Raw genomic sequence first — 27,468 nt, 5'->3', positions numbered from 1 at the left:
GAGAAAAATCACATCCACACTTAATCTGGTAAGGTATGCAGCTACAGCTTCCTTGAGCTACCAACTTGTTCAGTGGGGTGATACAAATAAACTCCAATTTCTATGATGGGGTCAGCACAACATCTCCTTCCACTTCTCTGTCAGAATCAGTCCCGAATTACTTGTGACTTACCAAGTGGAACACAATCTATCAACCAATGCGGATCCACTATACTATAGTGGACCACTATATTTTTGCTGCCTCCCTGAGACCAAACACAGGAATGTATAATGATGGTACTCAACATCTGGCAGGCCTCAGTGCATCTTAATGAGCAATGTCTGACTTGGTGGGTTAAACCGTTAGCAAGCCTGATCTAAACTAAGAATCCTTAAAGAACCCACACAAGTCCCAAAGAAACACACACAGCTTCCCAGTCACAAGTCCTGGTGGTCGCACCTTAAGACTGCAATCCTATTCAAACTTACATGGGAGTAAGCCCTATTGACACAAATAGAACTCACTTCTGAGTAGACATGCATAGGATTGGGCTCTTAGTGGCCTTGTTCCTAAATTTCACATACAACACAAAAATAAGCACACTCAGAAGGACCCTTCTGTCTCAGTTATTTCCTTTTTAATTTGACTTTCTTTAAAAGCTGTGCACAAGAGAAGCAACTTCATATTTGCAAATCCAATTACACATTTTTATGAATTAGAAGCATCTTATGTGAACTATAAGTGCTTTTTCAACACTGTTAGAGGAGAAAAAGAGACGCGTTCACTAAAGAGGCTGACAGCGGAAGGCACAGTCAATAAACCAAGGAGGGTAAAGAGAACCGTGAGGTAACTATGGATGAACCAACAGTGGCAAAACATTTTGACTTTCAGATCAGCAGGAACGATAAGAAAACAAGCCACTGAGATAGCGTGCTTAACGTCTGCTAGTTTAATATGTACTGCGCCGGGCAGTTTGGCAACTTAATTAGCTTGTCAAGAAAGCTGATCCTTTCCTCCCCCCACCCTTCTTCTATGAGAGAAGTAGGGGGGTGGTCTCCTGTTTCCAAGTGAATTAAAAGGGAAGACTTGATGATTTAATTATGATGCATGCCAATTCATCCGTGGAAGTTTGGGTTAAATTTCCAGCAAAGAGCAAGTACCTGGTTTGGTTTACAGAGCATTGACAGTAGCAATTTAACATTTAATTATCATTGAGAAAGGGATCACAAAACAGATACCATGCCCGCGGGGGCAGGGCATCCCTTGGCTTCTGCAAGTGGCATGCTACCTGCAAGAAAGGAAATTTGTTTACTCCTCAACGCCATGGCATCTCAATTGTCTTGACCTTCTCCAGCACATTAACTGTAAAGTGATTAATGGAGTCTGAATGGGAGCTTTGGTTACACCAAAAGAAAACTGGACACCTCTGCAGTGTTTTAATTAACAGCTAACACTTCAAATTAGGCTATACTTGCTGCAGTAATTACCTGTCCCAATGAGTTTGCTAGGAAAAAATTTTTTTCCCCTTTGAATACTAAGTAGAACAATAACCCAAATTGTTTGTTCCAGTTTGTTCCAGTTCTATGTTATGCTGTTCTGTAGACTGGTATACTAAGTAAACAGGAGACCTATCAAGAAGTGTTCACTAACTTGTACTACTACTTCAGTAGTCATGTACTTAAAACATGACCACTCCTCTTGTGAAAGACTGTCACCAGCAAACAATATTATGGTCAACAATTTATGTTCCTGCTACTCTGATGCAGACAACTGCCTCCATTCACAATGTACATACACAGCTATGTATACATGAACTCCTAAATATGCTGGGTGCGCCATTCATTTCAACAAAGAGAGAAGAGCCACATGTGGAATGCAAGTGGCAAGCTGCTCCCTCTGGTGAAATTAATGGCAGGAGAGGAGCACCACACATCCTCATGTGTGCCTGCAGCACAACTCATGCCTGCAGCAAGAGTTGTATTGGGGCAAATATCTCTAAGAAGCTCAGCAATAAATTATGGACTTGTGTTAGTTATATGGTCAAAACTTATATCCCCAAAATACTGCTTTTTTAATATGGTTATGTTAGTCTGCTGTATTTCAACCTGCTGAAATCCTGCAGTTGATATTTCCACCTTCCACATTCCCAGTATACACAGGGCAAACAGACTGCTGACAGCTGTCTTTTTGAAGTTATCTGCATTTTGTCTTCTTGGGGAGAATCCTTTTGCTGATCGTTACCCATTAACAATCATTACTCTGAGGCATCTACATCCATTTACTAACTACAGCTTTTAAGAGGACTGCTAAAGTTATGTCAAAAATTTTATTCACCTTGACTATAAACCACATCCCCTGACATTTGAAGCCCTGAAGGGACACTGTGTGGGCCAAATCCATTTTTGCATAACTGTGAGTCTCTCTTGCTTGGAGCATTCAAATGTTTTCCTGCAGAGAGTTCTAAGAAAGCAGCACACCCAGGCCTGGAAAGATGGCTATTTGGGGCATGGAGAAACAGAGTGCGTAGATCAAAAGTGCACACGTGCACACACTGCTTGAGCGAACTCTTCTGAAGCATTCCCCAAAGGCCTTGGTGAAAGGGGTTATATATACATACCATTGGCAGGATCAGCAGTTGTTTTAGGGGGGGAAACAAAAAATCTAGAACTATTACCGCAGTAGACAAGAAGGTGAAGTAGAAGTGGCATCTCCTTTGATTGTTTATACTGCAAACTCTGTGCCCAGGTCCATGAATGTCAATAGCTTTCTCAGGCGAGAAGAACATAAAAGCCAAGCAAGCTAGAACTGAGCGGACCAGAATCGCGGATGTCCAACACAGTGTTTGGATGCAATTATTCCGGGTGCAACACAACCACAAGGCATTTGTAGACTTGGCTTCATAACCCAATGCCCACAATATCTGAATCAAACAAAACATGGAACAGTGCCCCAAGCTAAAGTGGATGGAGCGAAAAGGAACTTATCACATCCTTGTGCATCAGTTGGGTTTCTCTAAACATTACACATTGTGCAGGAATAGGATGGTCACCAGCTGCAGATAACGTGCAGCAAATCGCTCACAGATTTGGTTTTGGGGCTTTTCCACGTGTCCTGGATTTAGCACTCTGCTCCATGCTAATGATCAGAGTTTGGGAGTTTTAATGACAATGTTTTCATGTATTGAAACAGCCATCTAAAAAGGAAGAGATTCAGATCGCTTCCAGGAAATTAGCACTTTGACAGTTGTTGTCTTCTGTAATAGGCAAGCCCATTAGTCTGACTCAACGGCTGTTAAAAAGAGGAAATTCAAAAGTGAGCCATGCTAGTAAAGAGCAGCTCTTATTGGGACTGAACTCATTCAAAGCAGCAATCTATGCCAACCTTCCTTCTGTTCAAAATCCCACCACAGATGCTTGAATGATGACCACAAAATGATTTGTTATTAACTTGACGGCACCCTCTGGTCCACAGACTAAATGCTTCTCTCTAATATGTAAACTCTTCCAAAAGACTCAAGACAGTCTAATGCAGTAGAATGAGGATGAGAGAGTCCTGAGGTGATGGAACAGACTGTACCATTTCAGACTGTAAGCAGAGTTCACCATTTTAAATGCTCTACTATAGTTAAACAAATACAATCACCTTCCTGCAAGTAGAAATTAAGCTCAGCAGAGGGTTGGGCTAGAACTTCTCCTGCTGAGCTTGTTTTCTATTTGCAAGACACTTTGAGTAAACCACCAGACCTCCAAAACAAGGGAAGTGAACCATTAAGTTCTCAAAGCAGTCAGTCTGTGATGTTTCACTTGGATCATGTTGCTTTAACTGTGGGTTGGTCAGCTTGCAGGACTAATGCTAGTACTTTAGAGGAACTGAAAAGCTACAGCCAGCAAAAAGACACACTTGCAGATGGACATGACTTGTCCTTGGAGGGGAAGAGACCAACCAGGCCAATCTACACAACTGATTGTCACAATACTTAGGTCAGTAATGTCAGCTTCCCATCATGACGGTAAAAGTTCCCAAGTCCTTTGACACTGTGATAAGTAATGTCAATTGCTGCTCCTTGCCAAAATACTTGGTTTATTTTTTAATCAAGAACTTAATTTTTTTGCTGAATTTTCTGGAAGATGAGTACACAGTGCAAAAAAACAAGTTTAATTTAAGAATCAACCAGTTTCTAATTAAACTGCCATAGGCAGCTGGTTGGATAAGTTTTAATCAGTTTCAGTCACCTATTGATTGGGATACTGAAGCTTAAAAAATTAAAAGTAAAAGTAAAAGATGATTGGGGAATTGCTCCATCTCAGAACAACAGTGCAGGCCTCGGTAAATAACTCCTCTTTTAACCATCAGCTAAATGAACACTTCAATACTGCAGTACAAAGTCTTCTGCAAAATTACTTTAACTAACAAGCAGAAATTTATCAGCTTCAGCCAAAATCAATGCGGAAATCAATTTGAACACTGGTTGTGTCTAAAGGGGCTCATTGGCAATTTAGGGAAATTACACCATGTAAATGTCTGTGCTTTAATTGAACAGTTTCATCAACTAGGCTGTGATTGCTGTCCATTCATTTATTTACTTTCGCTGCAGTGCCAGTTCAGTAGAAGGAGCGGTTTTTGTCAAGGCAGGGAGGAGGCACTTCGTCTTCATTTTATGCACTTTTGTGCATAACAGATTTTATGAGCCGGGCAGCCAACGGCTGGGGTCAATGAAAACAAGTAAACTACAATCACTGGTCAGTCTTGGCTAACCTGCAATGATTGTCCACCAGAATCTGGTATAATCAGCTATAGTTACAGCACTTGTAGTCAAACTTAAGGGGGTAAAAAAAAAAGACAGAGATCATAATGTCTGGGGGAGGGGGGAAACCAGCTGATAGTTCTGTGTTTGAAACAAAAACTACGAGGACTACTTGTGCACCAGAATTGTCAGCCAATTTAAGAGAAGATCAATAGAACAGCTGCACTGTTGGACCAGGCCAGAAAGATACATCCAAGTCCATCATTTCATTTTCAATAGCAATCAACCAGATGCTTCTGGACAGTTCACAAGCAGGGCATGAATAAGATGCCTTTCCCCTACCGCCAGTTTCCAGCATTCCAGAGCAAACTGCCTTCGAACATGGAAGTTTCATTTAGCCAGCACAGTTCATCTCTGTCGACACAACTACACTTATAAGCCATCTCAGCTTTTTTAAAATGTCTAAGCCAATGTTTCTCAAACTGTTGGTCAGCACCCACTAGGTGGGTCCCAAGTCAATTTCAAGTGGGTCCCCATTAATTTCCAATATTTTATTTTTAATATATTAGACTTGTTGCTACCATGGTATGTGACTGCATTTAGGGAAATGTTACATATCTGTACTTTTAACAGGCTACTTCGTAAATGTTTTTAATAATGATAGTAAATGCAACTTACTCCTGGGGAAGTGTGGGCAGGATTGCAGCCTAGGATTGCGAAAATTTTTTTCTGCTTGATGATGTCACTTCCGGTCATGACATCATTTCTGGTGGGACCTGACAAATTCTGATTCTAAAAAGTGGGTTCCGGTGCTAAATCTTTGAAAACCACTGGTCTAAGCTAATGGTTGTCACCACATCCAGTGGTAGTTAGATACACCATCACTTTTAACATCAGTTTTTTAGGAATATGACTCATAGGGATATGATTTTTTTTTCCCCTGAGCACAGAAAACAGGACTGTGCAGAAGATACTCCTGGCCAGCAAAGAAAATCCCCTATACAACTGCACTGCAGTGACCTCTAACTGACTTCAGTTTGTTAGAGATCATAGCAATGCAGCTGTAATGAGCATGGTTATAAAAGAATTGAATATTTCCGATAATCAAACCGAATTGGGAATTCCAATCTTAGAAGTTGTCCTGTCTGTGCATTTGCTAAAGAGAGCAATGTGCATTTGCAGCCCAGGTGAAGGAGCTCACAACATCAGCGTGAGAAAACTACACATTTTCATTACTGTCTTTTGCAATTCTTTATTCAGAACCAAATTGTTAACTGCCCTGAATATTGTGTCAGAGATGAAGGGTATCAATTCAGTAAAAAAAATAAATCACAGTGAGAAGGGACCTTCGTCCAGAGGCACTATACCAGTGCTTCCCAAACTGTGAGCCATGATTCCCTGGGAAGTTGCAATTCCCAAGGGAGTCATAGAATCCTTGTGAAAAACCTGCTGCCCTATATCATGTATAAGATTCTAGCCCTATTGGGGAGCCACAACTAATGACCTGGTGGAGTCAAGGGAATCACCAGTCAAAAAAGTTTGGGAACCACTGCACTATACCTGTGAGTACCAGGTGGGGAGTGATTATAGGAGGTGCCCATCAAGTTCACCCTTGGCTTGATCTGTCCGATTGTCTGGTTGCTGCTAATTGAGAAGGACCTTTGGTCTGGTTCAGCAGAGCTCTTCTTAAACCTGAAGTAGGTGCTGAGGTCAGAATAGCAAAGGAACTTCTAGAGAAAAATACAAGGAAGACAAGTTCATGCACTGCCATTTCTATGAGAAATATTACGTGTTATTTACAAGTGACACAGTTTTATATGATACTAATAAGGTGTTTTTGTTCTAAATAATTGAGCGCTGTTCCTGCTCAGCCTGCATCATAAATCACATTGTTAACATATTTCATGGGAAATGAGGAAGCAATTTTGCAAAAATGTAATGTCTCAGAGCTCTGTAAACCAGCAACAGAGTTAAAAAATGTGGCAGGAAGAAGCCACTTTCAAAGCCATTTGGCCTTTCAGTGAATTATTTTTCACAAAAGCAATTTAAGTAAATACCCCAATGCTGCATGTACAAATATTTTCCAATATATATACAAAAGCCTGCATGCTCCATCATACCAGCTTTTTGTTTTTAAATTGAGGTGCAAAAAAATTACAATATCTGTCTAAGGCTGCAATTCTATACATACTTACGCAGGAGTAGGTCCCAGTGAATTCAATGGGGCTTACTTCTGAGTAGACATGCATAGGATTGGGCTGTTAAACTAGGTGCAGTCATATATCCACAGTACAACTAAGTTGGATTTAATTCTGAAAACAATTTGGCTCCTTTATCTTCAACTGGAATCAACTGCAATGTACAGTGCATAGGATTTCAGGTTGTTTTTGTTTTTATTTTTGCGGGGGAGGGGGGAGGTGCATGCAGTGTCTAATCAGCTCTAAGCTGGGGGGAGGGTCGGTCAGGAGGCTGAGACACCCAAGGAGCGTTCAAACCAACTGCCCACAGCAGGGGTGGGAAGACTTGTGTGCAGGGTTAATTTTGGTTCTGTATTTAACTTCCCTTCTCATCTCTTTTCTGTCATCCAAACTGGTCATGGATGATAGTTTTTTCACCTAACCCAGACTGGCGAGGGAAGATGTGTTCAGGAGGTTTCATGCACTAGAAATTGGTCACTCTGTGTGTGTGTGTGTGTGTGTGTGTGTGTGTGTGTGTGTGTAAACAGAATGCTAGATGCAGGGAGGTGGAAGCAAGATCTTGTGGTCTTGTGTGTCCTCCCTGAGGAATTTGGTGGGCTGCTGTGAAATACAGGAAGATGGACTAGGTGGATCCTGGGTCTGAATCAGCAGGGCTCTTCTTATGTTCTTATCTGGGTGGAGTGAAATGCAAACAGCAGCTGAGAAGATGGGGTCAATTATTTATTGCACCCTATAAGCTGCACACTGGGATGGCTTGCATATACAAGCACAAATCTACCTCTGAGTTATTACAGATTAGGTATTCCAACACTGTTCTTAGTACTAGAACTAAGTTTGCAACCCATTCACACAACACTCCATACTTGGTTTCCCCCAAGCTCTCAGAAGACTTGGGCGGGGGGGGGGGGAGAGAAGCGTTGCTGTTGCTGCTGCTGCTGCTGCTGTTAACAGTATTTATATACCACTTTTCAACTAAAAGTTCACAAAGCAGTTTACAGAGAAAAATCAAATAACTGAATGACAACTGGGAATCAGAAACCTCTGCAGATCTCAAAATCTCCCAGTAGATCCTCATCTACCATCTGCCCCAAGCCACCTCCCACTCCATGATGAAATGCAATCTTTACAGCTGCTGTGCTGCTCCAGCAGTTTTTCTTGAAGAGCACAGAAAGTCAGGAACACAAATTCTGGGGTGCAGAGTTCACTGCTTGCCATCCTTTATTTAAGAAAATGGTAGGAAATAAACCTAAATAGGAAGCTGACCAGCTATAAAGCACCTTTTCTTTAAACAAACAAAGGGACATCACACACACACACACACACACACACACACACACACAAATAGATTCAGCAAGTTCTGCCTAGAAATATTGCTATAAAAGTATTGATTTTTTTTACCCAACTCAATTGACTGAAAAGTTGTTTGTATAGCAGTATTGGCCTAGGCAATGCACTGGAACAATTTTGCTACACAGAGTAATCAAGTGCATTTCTGAAGTATAATTATACTGACATAAAAATGAAGCAAAGATACCCTTCTCTTTGAGCAATAAACCCACAGAGGCAGTAAAAATCCTAAACAAACACACGTTCACACTCTAATGAAATGGTGTCTTCCAAACAGCACAAGACTCCCTCCCCTCTCCTGCTCTTCCCTTGAGCCATGGTTAGCATGAAAGTGATCAATATCTCAATCTCCATAAACTATTTCAATAATAGTTAGTTCACCTGGAAACAGAAACTGAAGGCTTCTGCTCAGCGACCTGAAACCTGCCTTCTTGTTTGTTGAATGGGGGTAATATTTCATTGCTATAATGGATATGAGTCAGTGTAGGGCTTTAGAAAGACACTCGCACACAAAAAAATGCATGCTTTCGTTCTTCAGTTACAAATCAATATGAGGTGCACAGATTTCAGAAAAAAGCCCACAGTACAGAAAGCTGGCAGCTGAAAAAATCAAAACAAAGCAGGAAAAGCCTTAGCAATTAATTAAAATGACAAAATGCTCATCAATTGCCTCCAATAGGGTATATGCAGCTGCTATCTGCAACCAGAGCAGAATCCAGCCACCTGTAAGCCTTCAAATGTGGTTGTCAGTTTGACGTCTGCTACAACACAAAGGCAATATGATCCAATGCAGGATGTAGCTGATCTGTCTCAAGCGGAGTCTTTCACCCAAAGACCAGAAAATATCCCAAAACACACAGCCACAGCCAAATTATGTTTGAATAAAGATGACAAAGTCTTGAGTGATTGTTTGTGCCTGAGCTTTCATTGATAATTGTCTCCACTGAGGACATGAAATGAACTGAGAAAGTGACCTTCGCTGTGCCTACCTACCTAGGTAGAACCGTATGTGCATATATACGCAGGACACAGAGTCGCTGCTGAAAACAGCATCCCTATGCCAAGTTCTCTCCCTCACCCCCATAATGATGTAGTATCACTTGCTTCGTGTTGTGGCAACATCACTACATTTTCCCATCACCACCAGTCAGTGATGAAGAGCAGAGAAATGCACAGTGGTTCAATATGGGGCATGTGGCACTACACATCATGCAGGAGGTGTTGACATAGTGATGCTGTGTTTGGTGGCAACTCCCTACAATGTGAAATGCGCAGTTCTGGCAGATTGCACATACATATATGAATGCATGCTTACAGGTACACATGCACAGAGAGGTTGAAGGTATGCTGCTGGGGAAAAAATGGCTAGTAATATTATATTCCTTTGTAAATGTATCTATGAACAAGAATTGTTAATTTTCAAAACATATCATGGCTTTAAAATTCTCTTTAAAAACAAAAATGTAATATTGTCTTCTTAGACAACAAAAAACATGTGGCTTTCTAAAGAGAAAACAGTTCTTTCTAGAAGCCACCTCTTCATTCCCTCAGGGCTTTTCCTATAAAGTTTCATTCTAATTCCTCGAGGAATATTTTTCCAATACATTACAGCAGACTATTAAGAATGAATGTGTGTATTATGGGATTTAAACAATTGCATTAGGTAGGAGATAAAGAGACTTCCCTGTCCTGCAGCCCACCTCTTTGCCACTGTAATCCTTAACATATTAAAATTAATAAGGGTTCCTGTAGTTGGCCTGCACTGGCAAACAGCTAGAAAGTTCATAATGCAAAATTCCCATCAGGGTGCCTTTGAGGATTTCTTCTATGGTGGGAACAAGCACATGAGAAGGGGTGAGAAGAAAGAGAACAAGAGCATCAAGGGAGTTGTAAACACGAAGAATGCATTAACTTTCAAGACCAACTGAAGCTGAAAAGGGATCAAAGGGGTGGGGGACAGGGTGAACACATTGCTCTCTTCCAGCTTGTGTGAATACCCATGGAATTATCCACCAATAGTGGCTTGGTCACATCCTTTAATTCTTTCCTTTTGGCACATCATAGCATCCTCAGTTGTGGCCTGTTTAATCACAACTCGAAGGTGCAGATTTTCATCAAGAAAAGGAAAATTTCCAACCTGGCCACATTTTCACCACAAAAGTTGTGCTCTGGAAAGCTGGAAAATCAGTTCATTGCTTATTAATCATAGAAATGCTCTGGAGCAGCTATAATTGTGCTCATAAACAAGATGTGGAGAATGATGCTGACATCAAATTGAGTTTCTGCACTATGTATTATAAAGTGTTCTTCATCTCTGTTGGCATCCTTCAGTCTCGGAAGACTATGGTATCGTGCTCTGAATGGTGGTTCTGGAACAGAGTGTCCTCTCCAGTGCGTGAAGCCTGGGCAAAGTAGATATGGAAGATAGGCTGTTTGCCATGCAGCAAATCCCCCCTCTCCACGTCCAATGGAAAGGCAGAGGCCAATACGGTTGGTTCCAGCGGCGTCGCCGGAGTTGCCAGAACGTGACTGTGTTCAGCCATGAACTGCCTCAGGGACTCCAGCTCCGGATTTTGCCTCGAGGTTGACTCCTGAAGCCTTTTCCATAACTGGATGTAGCCACAAGGCAGTGGAGGTTTGGGATCAGTTTTCCTTCTCTCAGATGAGCTGCCTTCCCAGGCTAACAAGTCCCATCTACCTCTAGTCACCTCTTAGGACAAGTATAGCCAAACTGAGGGCCTATTCTTACCCCCAGCCCCCAGGGATAAAAGTGTTCTTATGTATCTTGCAATTAGTTCTGAAGGTTTTATCTTTACCAACAAGACAGGCAGCTTAGACCAGTGCACCCCAAAATCCTATAAGGGAGTTGGGAGTACTGTATGTGTGGGGGGGGGGGGAGGGGGGAAGGCAGCAACATGATCCCCAGGATCGTGCAGCTGCCAGGGATGGGAGGGGTTTTTTTAAACTTACCTACAGCCAGAGCTGCAGTCCTGGGGAGTCTGGGGGGGTTGGGGAGCCCTCCACAGGGATCCCTGTGTCTCCAAAAGTATAGAAAGAAAAAGAAAATAGAAAGAAAAAAAGGCACTTCCAGTTTTCACAATGAAACCGGTAGTCCCCTTTCTTTTTTTACACTTTTGTAGGCATGGGGAGACCTGCAGAGGGCTCCCCGGACCCTCCAGGACTGCAGCACTGGCTGCAAGGAAGTGTAAAAAAAACCCTCCCATCCCCAGCAGCACAATCCTGGGGCTCACGTTGCTGCCTTCCCCCCTCCCTGTCCCTGTAAGGAGCAGGGACAAGTGCTTCCCTGGTTGGTGAACCACAACCCACCAGTTTGGGAACCACTGCCTTAGACTGATCATCTAACTCAAAAAGCAAAACTCCATCACAAATAAACTTTTGGGGGGGGGGCAATGCTGAGTACTGCTTGCATACTTGGAAAAGGACAGCTGAGCATATTAATATGTTAAGAATAAGGCATCTCATGACACATCGAGGGGTGGTGGTGGTGGGAGTCATCTCCTTTTGCCTCCTAGAAGTTGAAGCAAGAAAGGGGGGGCAAAACACTCACTTGTAGACGGTCCCTCCGTTGCCATGACCGAGGATGTCTCGATACCGTATGTCTTGTTCATTCATCTCCACAAGGAAGAAAGAAAAACAAAAGAGGTGTCATGCCGTGGATGGAAGTGTCAAGGAAAAGCAACTCTAGGCCATAAACAACCAGCCGTCTGGGTCATTTCAAGTTCAGCTGCTAGAACGAGGAGATCAATACAACATTTGCTGTCCAATTTATAAAAGACAATACCATGGGACAAAGTGATGGAAAGTTTAATGACAATTTGTTTGCCTGGGTCATTTCATTAAAGTTTGATAAAAGGTGTCAAAATGGAATGATAACATAGCTCAAGAGGAGCAGGTCACAGATATGTAGGTGGGGGGAAGGGTCTTCTTGAGTGCAGAGTACAGCCAGACTCAGGTTAGGAGGGAGCTAGAGAGCTGCTTGGCCACCACTCTAGCCTTAAATGTGGCCAAGAAGACATCACACAGTTCAGCTTCACTCTAGACCCATTAAGAGTTTCCAAGAACAAGCGGATCTCTAAACAGCAGTTAAGAGAGTAACCTCATTGCACCTCCACCAGAACCTAGGCTTTTGCAGGAAAAATTCAGAACACTGGATTGTGTCCAAAAGACAGCAGGGGAGAACGCAGGTATTCTAGTTCTGGTATGATAAAAAATAGGTGAAGAATATCAGAAAGGTTTCAACTGCAGGGAGCAGATTTTAGAAGGGGAAAAAAAACCATAGGCTGGAATTGTATATACAAAAAATAAATCCAAAAGCAAAATTTAAAATGGTTTTCAGCTGTCTTACAACACAATAATTATTTTATCCAGGGAAAATATTTTTGTTCTATAAACATTCAGGTCTAACGCCTGGGCAATCTGTGATCATTAGAAGCACAATGGCACAAAAGGAGACTTTATATAAATTGCCTCTTTAGTTTGCTGCAGTAAACTTAATATATTGAAATTAATTAGAATGCAATAGCCAGCCATGAATCAAAATTAAATTCTATACTTTGGGGTCTTTTTTTCAGAGTATTTTTCCCCTTTCAATAAAAGGAGGCCAAGAAGGGAACACATTCTGAAACATTCTGACTTTCCTGAAATACTGTTTCTTCACACAAAGTAGGCCTAATAGTTGTCTAGGAGAAAATACCATCTGAGACTGAGGAATATAGAAGGCACTTCTTGCCTACAGAAATGAGTATAGATTCAAGTGGCAACAAATCAGAGCCTCAATCCATACAACCTATTGCTGAACAAGCACTGAAATCTACGCACACATTTGCCAATCATTTCAATGGGAACTGCATTAGAAAAGCTCCCCCACTGAATTCTGATGTGGGTCACTTCCTTTAATCTATCTTTGTCCAAACTCATCAGAGGAGAAATGCTTTAGGTTTCCATTGCTGCAAATAGATTCACATCTACAACAAGAAGTGAAACCTTTTGGGAGCAGCAATTTTGCTGCTTAATTACGTGAGCTTCAATTCAGGTAAAGGTTTCACAAGCACAAGATGTGCAGAGGGGTTGCTCTTCTTTTTGCAGGAGTGCTTCCTCCCCCTGTTCAGTGGTTCTTAAACTCATGGGTTTAAACCCATCAGGGAAACCGGATGATGGCCATTCTCCCTTAAGGGGAGCGGCCACAAATTATTACACCACAGCAACCATGGTGCCACTGCAAAGAAAGGACTCGGGGCTAGCACTGGCCATCGGGAGGGTGCAGGGGGGTCATAGCACCCTCTGTGGGCCTCCCCACTGCTTAGAAAGGGTGTTATCTCCTATCGCAACCCACTTCTGGTTTGTGATCATGATTGACCCACCCTTTAGTGCACCTATGGCCTTCTCTGGCTTATCCTGGTGGACAGACAGGGCATTCATTGCCTTCTAGGGGTCGCCCAAGGTGGTTTCCCCCTGCATTCACACTACCTCTTGTCTTCCTTATTTGTAGTTGGACTCCCACTTTTGCTCTTCAATCCCCTTGCTTTCTTCCCCTTTCATTTTCCTGCTGCCTCTCCCAGGGGTCCAGCTCCCCCGTTCTCCTTCAACAGCTCTCTTCCCTCCTTCCTTTGTCCCCCTCAGGGCTTACTCTTCTCCTTTCTATTTCCACTTCCCTTGCTTGTTTGGTTTTCTCCACAACCCATTCATTCCACTTCTCCTCCTCCAGTCAGTTCCACCTTCCTCTAGGTCTGCCTTCCCTCCCTCACTCTAGGTAAATATTTCTTTACCCAGCACATTTATCTGTGGAACCCCTTGCCACTGGATGTGGTGATGGCATTTGGCTTTTAAAAGGGGATTGGACAGGTTTATGAGGAAAATCTATCATAGGTTACAAGTCATGATGACTGTATAATCTCCAGGTTTTAGAAATTGCCTATCTCTGAGTGACAAATGCAAGGGAGTGGCAATTTGTTGTGTGCTGAGGCATCTGGTGGGCCACTGTGAGATACAGGAAGGTGGACGAAGGGCCTGTGGCCTAATCCAGCGGGGCTTTAACTTCTTTCCGTTTCCAGCCCTGCAACCCAGCCCTCTCTCATAGAGATCACTGTCAGCACTGACAGCAGTGTGACTGGCAGCACCTCCTGGACTAGCAGCGCCTGGCAATGACATCATCGCCAAGTGTCAGTGGCATTTGGACTGTGACAGCTCCAAGCAACCCCCACTGAGCCATTCCGGCCACAGGTCCTTGAGAGCTGTTTATTCCACTTGGCTTTTAGTTAAATATTTTCATCTAAGATTTAACTGCTGCTCTTTTTATAGTCAACATTGCTGCACTATTTTGTTTTACATTATTGTTTTGTCATTTTTTAATTATTACTGTAATTGCAAGGTTTTTAATCTGAAAGGCAGGGTATAAATCTTAAAAGTATAATAAAATCTATGGGTCAGGAAAGTCTTTACGGCCACAACAGTCAAAGTGCAAGGCAGCCCAGGGTTGATCAGAGACAGAAAATCTAAATGACATGTGCCATCCACTAATGCAAAGACACTCTACAGTGGGGCACAATCCACCAACAAGCATCACTGGAAAGACTGGGAGCTGTACACTTGCCCATCAGTCACTCTGCCATCTAAAATCTGCTGCTTGCTCACCTCAAGATAGGGAGAGTCATTCAGAAGTAGCACTAAGAAAGCAAGACCGGTTGGACGGGAGGTGGAAGTTCTGAATGTTCCAGATTTACTCCTTGCTGTCCCCTTAATTGCCACTTGAGTGACTTGCAGGTCACTCTTAGGACTACATGTGCAGATGTTCCTGTTAACTAATTAAGCTGGGGTTGCCAACGGAGTAGCCTGGTTTCATCGCAGGCTTTTTTCTTACAAAGAGTCACCCAGTCAGAGGCTCTCCAAGTTAATTCTGCACATCCCTTGATAAGAGTAATCTGAGTCACCTTTGTCTGGCCTTTACTGTCAAAGGCTCTAATGCCTTTCTTCTTCACGTAGAAGCCTGAGCAGGCTGCTGAACCCCTACTCTGCAGATTAAAGGCCCAATTTATCAACTTAGGCAGCGATCTCCAAACCGAGGGACCACTGTGCCTAGAAAATGCCTTCCCCACAAGGCATGACACTTACCATTCTGTGCCACAGCTGCTTATCTTTCCAGCCAATCACCCCGAAAACTTGTACCAGGTAGCTGCTTCTGCTGCCTGTCACCCCAGCAGGCTATATGCCCGGATTTCTGGCCAGAAGTGGCTGTCCAGCACGAGGTTCTGGGGTGAACAGCTTGAAAGCAGCTATGGCACGGAATGGTAAGTATTGCACCACACGGGAAAAGTATTTTTCGGACACCAGATCCAGCCCATGTGTCAGGGATGACGCCCACAGACACACACACCAAAGATACCTAGTGATGCATCTATTCTATCTGAAAAGCAGCAGGGTGTGTTTTGTGTCCTCAATCAAATTATAACTACAACTTCAGATCAAGTACTAGAATATTAACTTTTTCTGACACAATCTTGATTGGCTGTCGACATTACAAGGTGAACAGAAAGTGACAGAGAATCCAATTACAAACCAGCAAACAAAACACTCTTTGTTTATATCTCCTGTCTCAAAGAGAATCGCCAGCATCTCTTATAAATCATTAGAAACAAACAAACAAAAATGCTCAATTTATCCTTATTTGATATGCAAAGCTCTAACAGAAGTTCAGCTATACCTCCTCTGGACCAATCGAAGCCCTAATGGCTTCAGAAAGCAGTCACACTCTATGAGCAGACAATTGAAGAGATTTAGTAAATCCCACTTTATAGAGCAGAGACTAATCGGAAAACACAAGCCAGTCAAATGTTTCTTATGAACTGTTGACACTACATCAATGCCGAATCAATCGGCGGCATTTGCTCTGAGTGACAGAAAAGAAATAAATATTTATATCACATAACCTATATCAATGAACCTAGGCAGAAAGCTATTTCTAACCTGTCAATATTTGATTAACTTGAAGAATTGTGTCCCCTTTCTTTTAATGATTAATATGAATTCCTTATTAAACCTAAGTGGAGGCTATCAGAGAAAAAGTATCTTTATTAATGCTTTCAAGCAGAAGGTAAAAACACAAAATGGAATAAAAAATATCCCCTTGTGCTTAAGTTACACCAAGTATACCTTAAACCACCAAATTATTATTTAAACAAAAGCAACCAAACAATCTCCTCCCACCCTCCAGCTAAAAGTTACCATGGAAGGGTCTTTGCCATCATATACATTTTGAGCCTCTTTTGATAAAGAAAGTCCATAAGCACAAGACTCTTAGGAAACAGGTCAATTTAAGACCTCACCCAACACACTGTGTGCCCAGATCTCACTGATAACAGCAGAACAGAAGAAGGTTAGACAGCGCAGATCCATGGGTCACCTGTTATGCAGATGTCGCACCTATGGACGGAGGCTTCCCCATATGCCTCCATCCATAGGGAGGGACAAGCAAAGCACACCTTTAAGGCACACACCTGAAGTGAATGAGGAAAACAAGTGAATGGAAGAATTTCACATGCATTCAAAAATTCATCAACAAACTACTCCATCCAGACCAACATACTATTCAGTCATCCAAGAAAATTAAAGATAAAATTACTTATCTGCTTCAACAGCTGTTCCTTCCATTTGCTTACTGTTCAGACAACACAACACAAAACTAACCACTGTTAAGAACCTGCACTGTAGTTTAAGCTTCCACATGCAGAATAAGTAAACTACAAGCGAACTAAAGATTAGAACTGCTTCTCTTCATGTTTGCAATCTGCTCAGACCTCAGCTTCTTAAATTCAAAATTTTACTCCTGTCTTCATGGTACAGGCATTTCTTGAGGAAGAACAAGATCTTTCTGCATGTTTGTCAATGAACATGCACGTGAATTCAGGTATAACAGGAAGCCATAGTTAACACAAGCTTTGGTTTGTATACCACCTTCATACCCTGGTTTCAGATCCTCATTGCTGACCTCAAACAAATGGCAGTTGTAGGTAGGTTTAGGGTGCAATCCTAACCAACCTTCCAGCACTAGCATAGCTGTGCCAGTGGGGCATGTGCTGCATCCTGCAGTTGGGGGGCACTCATGGAGGCCTCCACAAAGCAAGGGAATGTTTGTTACCTTACCTCAGAGCTGCATTGCCCTTATGCCAGTGCTAGAAAGTGGGTTAGGATTGTGCCCTTAGGCTCAGACACAGTTGGAAACCATGACTTAGCGAAACAAAATAAATTTCTGTGTTTTCCAAACCCAGCCAAGGAGTATGCCTAACAGAACCAAGCAAGACTTCAAAACCAAAGCAAGACTTCATACACTAGAATCAGTCCCTGCTCTGCCCCACATGGCTGAAAACTTTGCATATGTTGGCTTTTCAAAGTCACTTAGGATAATTTCCTTTCCCCATCAACCATTAAAATACTTTTTAATTCCATTAAAAATAAATTATACATATGTTCCCAGCCATAATTATTCAGGGTTTTGTTCCACCCCCTTACTTATACCTTTTTCTTCTCCAAGAACCTTAGTATATTACAGCAAAGCATTTGGAAACAAAAATATTGGGTATTAATAAAAACACAAGGCATATGTTTTATTTTCATAAAGCTACAAGGAGCTCTCACACCTGCCTTTCAGGCAACTGTCACAGTCTGTGTTAAGAAAAGAAGAGTGACCAAAATCCATATTCCTAAGTTTTATTTAAAGAATTCTGATTGCAAATAACAGGTGCAGGACTGTTCTCATCTATTAAGAGCACAACGTTACAGGTGATCTGCTAAAGGACAAGCGTGAAGACCAGCTTTTATCTTCTTGACACGCTCAACTACAACTACTTGATTCATGAAATGCCAATGAGGCTTGGAGAGGTCACTGTGTGAAGGCACTGAATAGGCATCTGAGATAATTAAGATTTCAGCCTTCGAAACATGGAAGGGAAGTGAACAGCAGTTAAGAAAATCAATAAGAGTCTTTTATTTGCAGTGACACAGATGTCTCAGTCAATAGTGTCTAATAGGCAAGCTTGATCGCAGTGGACAGGTGCCTGCCTCCAAGGCTATCAAAGGGCTTTCACCATGACAAACATTAAAACTTATTTATGTTGCTATTGAAGAATCCTGCTGCCTTGCAGGTACTTTCATTTAGCAGTGTATATTTAAAGTCATTATGCTACTTTGGGCCTTCCAGTCTGTTTGAATCAAAACTGGAAAGACTTGCCCTGTGTCCATTTGCCCATCAATTGTGGGGCTATTGCACCCAGTTGAAAGTGCAGACGTGGGCAAGGAAACCTGCGATGATATTCTTCTTTCATGGAGCAAACAAATGATATGACACTCCAAAGAACACAGACAATATATATCTTCCACTACTGCCTCCGTTATTCAACGTTCTCCAGTTTGTGCACTTAAAGCCTCTATGCAAAGATCTAACATGCCAGAAATCCTATTTTGCTATTCAAAATTGATTAAGTTTTCTCCCCTAAATTGAGGCAGCTGAAGAACGGGTGTGAAAGAGCTTCAATCTATTTGAAGCTAAATCTGATTAGTGCGTTTTGAGAAAGGGAAAGCAAATTGGTGTGCCAATCCAAATCAATCAGGAAGAGTCTCCTTCATAATACAAGCCCTTTCGCAGCCCCTCTTCTTCTTTATTAAAAGAACACATTACTGATAAGTGAACAGTAAGCATCTCTTAGACTTTCTTAGAGCGCCAGGCATTTCTGTATTCATGCTGAAGGTCCTCTTATCTGCCACTCACCCCCATCTGATGAACCTACCTGGCCATTGGCTAATATTTTCTTCAGTTCTGCAGAAGATTTCTTCAAACTACAGCATCAGGAAAGACAAAAAGGAAAGAGCATTTTTAGTGACTGCACAACTGCATTTCATTGAATCAAACTGTAACTTGTGACTAACGACAAAAGCATGCCATTGCATAGTTATACTTGCCTGCAATCAAACTGTGGAAACCAAAACTGCAAATTATCAGTTTAGAATTATTCATGTAAAGAACACCTGCAAAGATTGAGCTTGTCTCATGTACTCTCTTTGCTAGATTTGTTTTTTTTTTTTTCAATAAAACAAAATCCTGAATTTTTTGAGGAAAGGATAAGATTACAAAAAGAAGAGAAAAAGAAGGGGAAAGGGCAATGAGCAAGCCAGAGCAGAATAATGGATAGAAAGTTGAACTTAGGAGAATCTGTTTCAAATCCTAACTAAGGAGTCTTTGGGTGGCTGTGACAAGTCAAAATAGGAATAGCTGCTGCTATTATTATTATTATTTATTATATACTTTTTCAACAAAGTAGTTTACACAGCTGTTTACATAGCAAAATAAATGTTTAATGGTTTTCTGTCCCAGAAGTCTCACATCTGAAAAAGACACAAAAAAGACACCAGAAACCGGCCCCTGGAAGCGCTGCTATGCTGGGAAGAACCACTGACCCCCCCTAAATATAAGAGAACCACCACTCATAAGCTGCCTCCTACACAGTTTGCAGGGACACCACATCTCTCACACAGTTGTTGTGGGAACACACATGACAATTTGGTTTCAGCATAATGCTTTCTGCACAATTTCTTTTTAACTGGATATTTCTAAACTGACGAAATTTAACCAGAGCAGAACCCAGCAGAACGTTCTACTGCATGAGCCCTGCTGAAATGAAGGGGAGCTGCATCTGAGCAATAGAGGACTCTTATACAGGCTTTGTACATTTCAGTGCTTGGCTGGATGGTGTCCTTAAATGTTAAATAGGCAGCAAGGCACCTATGTATTCCTACCACACAACATCATATCTGTTAAATCAAGTTAGCCAGGGACTTGGGGGATGGAAGTTATTCCTGAAAGGCACAAGCATCTTGATCACTGATTGTGACTGAAATCAAGAATGTGCATGTGGTATCTTTGTTCTTTAATAAGCCTCTTGTCTGCTGGACTGCTTTAAAGAAAGAGCACGTTGCCAAATGAAACGTATGCTGATCTTGTCATCTCTTGCAACCGACTGTTTTCTGAACATGAAACAAAAGCAGACTGTCAAACACTTCAAAACAGAGAATTCCTAATGCAAACGGGTTTGGGAAAATGAAAGCCAATTAGCTGCCCCATTAGATGTCTGCCTCTACTCAAGGCACTGTTTGAAAGGTACTTGCAGAATTGGCTCAAAGTACTGTAAGCACAGAAAACAAACCACCACTGAATGATGGGGGGATGCTTAGCAAAGCAGAAGTTTTAAATATCGGTACTGCTGCTGAGTAAAGAGATCCCTTTTAAATGGGCCTATTACTCCTTGTGGTTTAGGATGGGTGGCATCTTTTGGAGTCTCTAACCCTCTTGGAGTCTCTAAAACAATATGGTTTTTGTGCCTAAATATGCACTTATGGTCAGGGATTTTCCCTTTTACTTCCAAAATGCCTTTAGCTGCCCTTATTTATCCAGCACCATCACTGCACAAAAACAACCAAGTGTTACAGCACCTTAAAGATGAACACATTGATTATAGCCCAGGTTTTTGGGGACTGCCATTCACTTCATCATTTGCATGAAGTGTTACCTAGGCTGACAGGTGAACAGATACACACACAGGTAGGGTGAAAAAAGAAAAAAAGTTAAACAGAGCCAAATGGCAAAGTAGTACAAAAGGTACCGTCTGTGACAATTCTTTTTAGTGCTTTACAGAGTATGACAGGACAAGTCCCTGGCTCAAGGAGCTTACAAAATCTAAAATCTTCCACACAAGGAAGTCTAAATGGAAGGCGAGAGAGAAGCAGAGGGGTGAACAGAGAAGAATGTAACAGCTAACAGACGAACCAGTCCTGTCTCTCCAGCCTCTCCTTCCACAATTCTTCCTCTTAACTGTCATTAGACAGCTTCCACAGGTCTCAGTCTTTGGACTTTAATTCTCTATGCCGCCTCCCTCTTTGCCCCTAGCTCCAAGATTTCATTCATTCTCTTGGCTTTGAGAACCACCTCTGATGCAACAAAGTCTCACCTCTTTGGTCTTCTACCCACTGTTGCAGGGAAAAGCCAGTAGGGTGTTCTTCACTGAGTATGGGAGACAGAATCTTGATAGCCAAGCCCTCCACTTATCCAATGTAACCCCTCTCCTCTGATGTGCCCGCCTCATTCCACCTTGCAGGCATGGGGTCATCTGCCACTCCTCCCTTTCCTCCAGCCTGCCAAACTCAAGTTGTCAGCAAATCCTGTTACTTGTTTCTGTTCACTATCACCAGAATCCATTCTTGCTTCTCTTTAGTGCTAACTCTTTTTCTCTCCCCCCCCACCCCCATGTCTGGAGAACTCTAATCTCCTAGTTGTTGCTCATCCTCTAAGCTCTTATCTTTAGTTAATTCAAAACTCCTCTTATCCTTCTCCCTATCTACAATGAGAACAATCCTAAACAATCCTTTCCTTAACATTCCAGCAACCAACAAGGGACTCTTTAAGTATAAAGAGATCCATTCATAGAAATTAACTGAGAACATTCTAAAAAAGGAACCAGGACAGTCTATCATAATACACAAACTTGTGTAACTTAGCATGTGGATTGCTCTACAACACTTAGCCTGGTCACATTCACAGCACATCTATGAGCTGGGTCATTTAAATTCGCATTTTACAGAATGGGACCTGAGTCTTTTTGATAGTGAGTTTCTCAAAACCAACCAACAAAGCCATAGCTAGGCAAGGATGAACTGTGGTCCCCAAGTTCCTTCTCCAATGCACCAAACTGGTCCTCTAATTTCTCACACAGCAATATTTCTAGAGACAACTAACATTAATCACATCAGAACACACTCTTTTTTCCATTCAGGTGAAACACACAGAAGTGTAGGAGGCCTGCGTGTATGCACACTCTGGACTGGATCAACCATGCAACAAGATTCTCACAGCCAGGCTGCCCAAAGAAACACTCAACCCACTGCTTTCAACAAGCTGCAAAAACCTTTAGTGAACACAGGTTGATCAAATCTGCCCCACCACCCCCATATTACCTTGGATTTCACCATTTCAGTCAGTTAATGACTCTGTAGAAATCACTTCTTGGGCTCTGCTTGAATAAAACACATGCACCCCGCTCCTCTCCTTGATTCTTACCTATTGCTCGGAAGGGAGTCCGGGATGGCTGCACTGCTATTGTTAGCAGACCCTGCTCGTGTATTTACCTGCAGGCAGGAGCAGAATCTTTATCAGTTGTTTCTATTCAGAGGACATGGTTCTAATTAACCTATAATTTGCCGTGAATCTCCTCTTTCGCTAGGAAGGTTAATTAGCTAGTTGCCCATGGTTGAAATCCAGCCTCTATGTAGGTTACCACACTGTGTTACTGGGAACTTGTGCTCTTTTATTCACTCTGCATCTGAAATGCTTGGTTAAGTAAAACAATCAAGAACACCACTCAGTAAGGCTTTCGTTCTGTTCCTATTAAATACATCTCTCCCCATTCCCAATCTTTCTGCACTGATGTATCAATTATATTTGTCTAATCTCAACCAAAAACCCAAGACATGCTGCATATGCTGTGCACAAATCATAATTCAAAATACAAGGAATTTTACATAAAAATGCAGATTAATAAAATTAAAATTAAAACAAATATTAATACAATGTTTGGTGTGTGCTTACACAAGGTATAGATCAAAGTGCATCAGATTAATACTCATGTACTTGTGCTCTGTTAATGGGTCTTTGGCACAGACTTGAAGCCTGAATTCTGCACAATTTCCATATCTGAAGGGCACACATGGAGGACAAACAGCAGGGTGGCTGGTGCCCTTTATTTCTTATATGCTTATTTAAGAAATATATTAACAAAGGCAAGAAAGGAAGCAGTTTCAATCACAAATAAACCAGCACGAGATAGTCGGATATTGCAGTCAACACCACAGAGAAGGAATCTTTCTTTCACACCATATTTGTTTTAATCTGCTTGTCAGAGCTCAGAAAGTACAGTTTTATTTGACATTTCAATAAGTGGAACACAGTATTGCAAATCCATCTAAGTTTACTGAAACAATTATTGAAATTCCTACCTTCAGGCCATGTATGTTCCGTTTCCCAGGAGGTTTGCAGGCTGAAACAGTAATTGACTAAATTGTAGAATACATCAGGGCCATTTACAAATTTGCTGAAAATGAAATTCTTTTTTTTAAAAATGAGGGTGATATAAAAATTAGCAGAGAGAAATGATTGAGAAGTGGTTTATAAAGCGGGAATTATAAAGCTGGGTTTCTAGAGCTGCAAGAGCAAGCATTTTTAAAACAATAAGAGCTCTCTGGAACCTGCTAATATAAATTCTAATTGTGGCTTAAAATTCATGGAAATCAAGATACTGGTGAACTATAATGAATAGCTTCTGTTCCAACTTCTGATCACTCCAGTGTGTTTTCCTGTCCTAGTTTTCTAAGAGCTTACCTAGATTTATTTTTCAGATGACACTATATTAAAGAAATGTGATCAAACTGGAAGAGAGGGTGGATTACACAGGTACACCAATGTATCAGTCACCCCACATCTTACAACTGGGAGAAGTTATTTGCATTCTATGCTATCAGCACACTATATTCAATATTTTTTACCCTGAAACCCAACCTGAGCATCTCAAGATACCAAGGACCAGATACCTTAAAGCATAAATAGAGATGATCTCCTCAGTTATTTACACAAAACTCCTGACAGGCTGTTATTAAATCTAGGTTTAAAGATGAAGTACTTCAGAACAAGAAAGAATTATTTCCTTAAAGCCTTTTGAACTCCACATTGACTCAATCTCCCCCCTCTATGCAGTGGATGTGCTTTTGTCAAATGTTAAAGCCACAAAGGCTTCGAGCTATATGTTATGGACAGTTCCCATTTTAAAACTACAGTGCCCTACAAATTGTATGTTAAAGGGCCTGTCAATTTTGATTGATTGTCTGGGAAAACAGAAATTTGATTCCCCCCTTCTGTTTCCCGCCCCTCCCCCTAGTGAATACATGCATTTCACTACTGATTTTGACAGTAGAAAACACAGCTATTTATTAGTCAAAAGGACACAAATGATAGTTATTAAAACACAGCAGTTAGGGTGGGTCCAATACATTAAATATTATCATATTTTCAGGTAAGAAATACTAGGTTGCTGGTCTGAGGGTAGAATATGTAGGGGTAGAGTGGGAAACCTCAAACATAGCCGATGAAAATTAATTACATTTTCTGGAATTAATTACAGTTCCTAATTTGGTGAAAGAGGTAGCAGTAAGTGGAAATTTTTTTTTTTAACAGAATAGTCTCTCTTTTGGTGATAGGTATTCCCTAGAAACTCCATTAAATGCAGAGTCCAGGAAATGCAAGACTGAGCAAATTCTAGCACTCAGCAGTCCATCATGGTAGCCTCGACTCTGGAGAGCAGGAAGCTATATAAGGAACAGACAGCTCCCTTTTTAGTTTTTAAACTGTTCTAACACTTTGACTTCATTCTACATACCATGGATGTTTTTCTCCATTAAATAAAAAACAAAGCAAACACATAAGCTGCATTTAATGAGTTATACCCTCACCAACTGCCTTAACTATATGCCTTTAAACCATTTCTCTCTCACACAGTGGCATTCCTAGGAGGGGCAAGAGAGGCATATACCCCAGGACACCACACCTCAGGGAAGCACACCACCTTCCTTGCTCACCTGTAGCCACCCCTGGCCCTGTCTGGGGGCCTTCGGAAAAGCAGGGAGGTGGTCTAACCCTTCCCAGCTCTCTAAAGGTCCCCTGCCAGTGGGGAGGAGGCACTCTCACAAGCACATTTAATGATAAAAGGAGCTTCTCCCCAAAAATCAACCAGTTGCAGGCCAAATTTACATGTCCAAAACACAGAATTTGCTTGTTATACCTACATTTGGGAAGTGTCAAAAAGAGTTAGGAAACTGGTGTGCTGAGAGATGATACCTCCTCTTAATGGTTCCACAAGCACTGCACACTTCCCTGGTCTGCAAAGAAAAAGGGTCTCTATATGTCTCTAAAGCCAAATCCTCTTCCACAAAACCAATCTCTAAACTGACAGCATCATCAGCTTCCTTTTGAGACTTTGTTAGCATATATTGTAGAAGAATTCTGTTGGCTAATTGTCCAATTCAAACTTCAGAGTTATAAATAATGAAAAGTATATAGTGTTTTAATTGAGAAGCTCATGTTATGATTGTTTTTATACCAAAACTGAGTAATACTCAAGTAGGGAAGAGTTTAATTTTTAATTATTTCAATTAATTTATTGCAAGGACATTTACTTGGAGAATTTAAAACTCTGCCTTTCTTTCACCAAGAACCATGCCTCCAGAGATGGGAAAGAATGAATGCATGAGTCAATTAGCAAAATTACATAACAAGCCCATTTACATGTACTGAGAAAAGGCTCCTTATCCCAGATCATGACGACATTCTCATTCTTGCCATTAAAGGCAGACAGTAAAAACAGCAGCTGCCAAATAGGGCTAGAAGGCTGCGCATGACTTGGTAGCTGAAAGTTGCACAGACCTGAAGTTACATATTCATCTGCTACAGAGTTTTAAATACACACTAACTGTACAACACAAACACTGTCCTGTTAGCCTAAGTTGTTCTTCAGCAAAAATAGTCTTCCCCACTTGCAATAACTACAGCTTACCCAAATAACAGATTCTACTACCTGAAAGTAAGGGTCAAACTAGACATTATGTTTTTGACTGGAATTCTTTACGGTTCATTTCATCCAAAAAGCAGTTGCAAGGGGGAGGAAAGAAGATCAGAGACATAGCAAGTGGTGTGTGATGTTGCTGGGGGGGGGGGGAATTGCCCCAGGCTCCACTCTTCAGGGGGGGCAGCCTGGTGACCCTACCATCCCACCACAAGCAATCACCATGGAGATTGGAGGCAGTGGCAGCAAAATCAGGTTATGGCCACTTGCCACCTCCTCGGCTTAGGGGCTTGGGGAATGAGGGCAGCAGAGCAAGGGGGTGGTGAGCGACCACAGACCGATTTTGCTGCTGCCACTTCTAATCTCCAGAGAAAAAAAAGTGGCAAGAGTGCTGCTTTTTTCTCTGCAGACTGGAGGAGACAAAATTGGTTTGATGCCACCCTCGTCTAACTCAGCTGGAGATGGGGGGGCGCACTGGGAGCAACATGGGGTCGTCACTGGCCTTTCCACTGCTCTTTCTGTATTTTTTCTTAATGCGGGGATGCGACGTCACACTTGGAAGTGATGTCACTTCTGAGTGGGACATTGAAGGGGTATCATTTTGAACTTTGCCCTGGGTTCCAGGGTTGCTAGCTACACCTCTCTCTCTCTCTCTCTCTGGGTGTATGTAGGGGGGATAGTTTTAAACATTTGCCACTTCGTTGATTCTCCATCATAAATCCCACCAAAGCTAAGAGTAGGTTCAAGATGGAGGGGAAGAATTTGGATTGAGACCATGATGCCAGGCAAAAAGGTTGTCCCCCTACTCTAAATTGCCTTTACTCCCTCCTCTCCTACAAATGCTTTTTGAGACAGAAAAAGAACAGGTAGTCCTGATCTCACATGTGCCATTTATGATCTGCTTTGGCCTGCAGGTGTAAACGTTACATTATGTGCCTCTGCGACACTGTAGGTTTCCAGCTAGACACCCCAACAGCAGGGCTCCTGCATACCAGATTGAGAAAGTGAACAGCCTGATCTTTACAGCACTGCACAACCCCTTCCTCCCACCCTCATCTGTCTGTGGTGCAGCTGGACCCTGATACAACCTGGCTTGGAGCCAGGCCAAGGCCTGACACTTGGAACCTCCAGAAAACATAACTGCTGACAGAGCAGCTTACAAGCATCAATGCTGGGGATTAGAACTTTTAAAAATTACCTCTTGGGTAGATCTGCAGAGGCACAATTAATTGCCCATTTACTTGCTGCTCCATTACTGTGGTGTAATACTGCAGAAAGATGACAGAGAGAGATTACTCAGTAACACGTATAGGCTCAAAACAGTACATGGTGATTCTACAGATTCCAAAACAGCCACGTCAGTTACTGCAACAATGACAAGGAGACTCTTCCCATTACTACCAGACATTTTGTCAGCTGTCCTGAATTCAGAACAATCTGAACAAAAGAAGGTAGCAGCATCTGAGCACAGGATACCAACCTACTGCTGAAAACAGAAGAGCAGCCATGAAGGTGTAAACCAAATCCAACGCT

The 27,468-nt window shown here is 41.9% G+C and overlaps 1 protein-coding gene across 2 annotated transcripts in view; it reads right to left on the bottom strand.

The window, feature by feature from the left end:
• MAP2K5 (mitogen-activated protein kinase kinase 5) overlaps positions 1–27,468 on the bottom strand; it is a 148,603-nt gene that overhangs the window by 106,522 nt on the left and 14,613 nt on the right. For both annotated transcript variants that reach the window (XM_066635045.1, XM_066635047.1), the window contains exons 4-8: positions 27,134–27,203; positions 23,321–23,361; positions 22,386–22,453; positions 19,066–19,114; positions 11,838–11,902 (exon numbers count right to left, since the gene is read on the bottom strand). In XM_066635045.1, coding sequence (XP_066491142.1) covers positions 11,838–11,902; positions 19,066–19,114; positions 22,386–22,453; positions 23,321–23,361; positions 27,134–27,203 — 293 coding nt within the window. The remainder of the gene's footprint in view (positions 1–11,837; positions 11,903–19,065; positions 19,115–22,385; positions 22,454–23,320; positions 23,362–27,133; positions 27,204–27,468) is intronic.

The sequence above is a fragment of the Tiliqua scincoides genome, chromosome 8 (assembly GCF_035046505.1).
Source record: "Tiliqua scincoides isolate rTilSci1 chromosome 8, rTilSci1.hap2, whole genome shotgun sequence".
Taxonomy (NCBI): Eukaryota; Metazoa; Chordata; class Lepidosauria; order Squamata; family Scincidae; genus Tiliqua; species Tiliqua scincoides.
The sequence above is the reverse complement of the archived record's forward strand: the minus strand, read 5'-3'. Positions and strand labels throughout refer to the sequence as shown.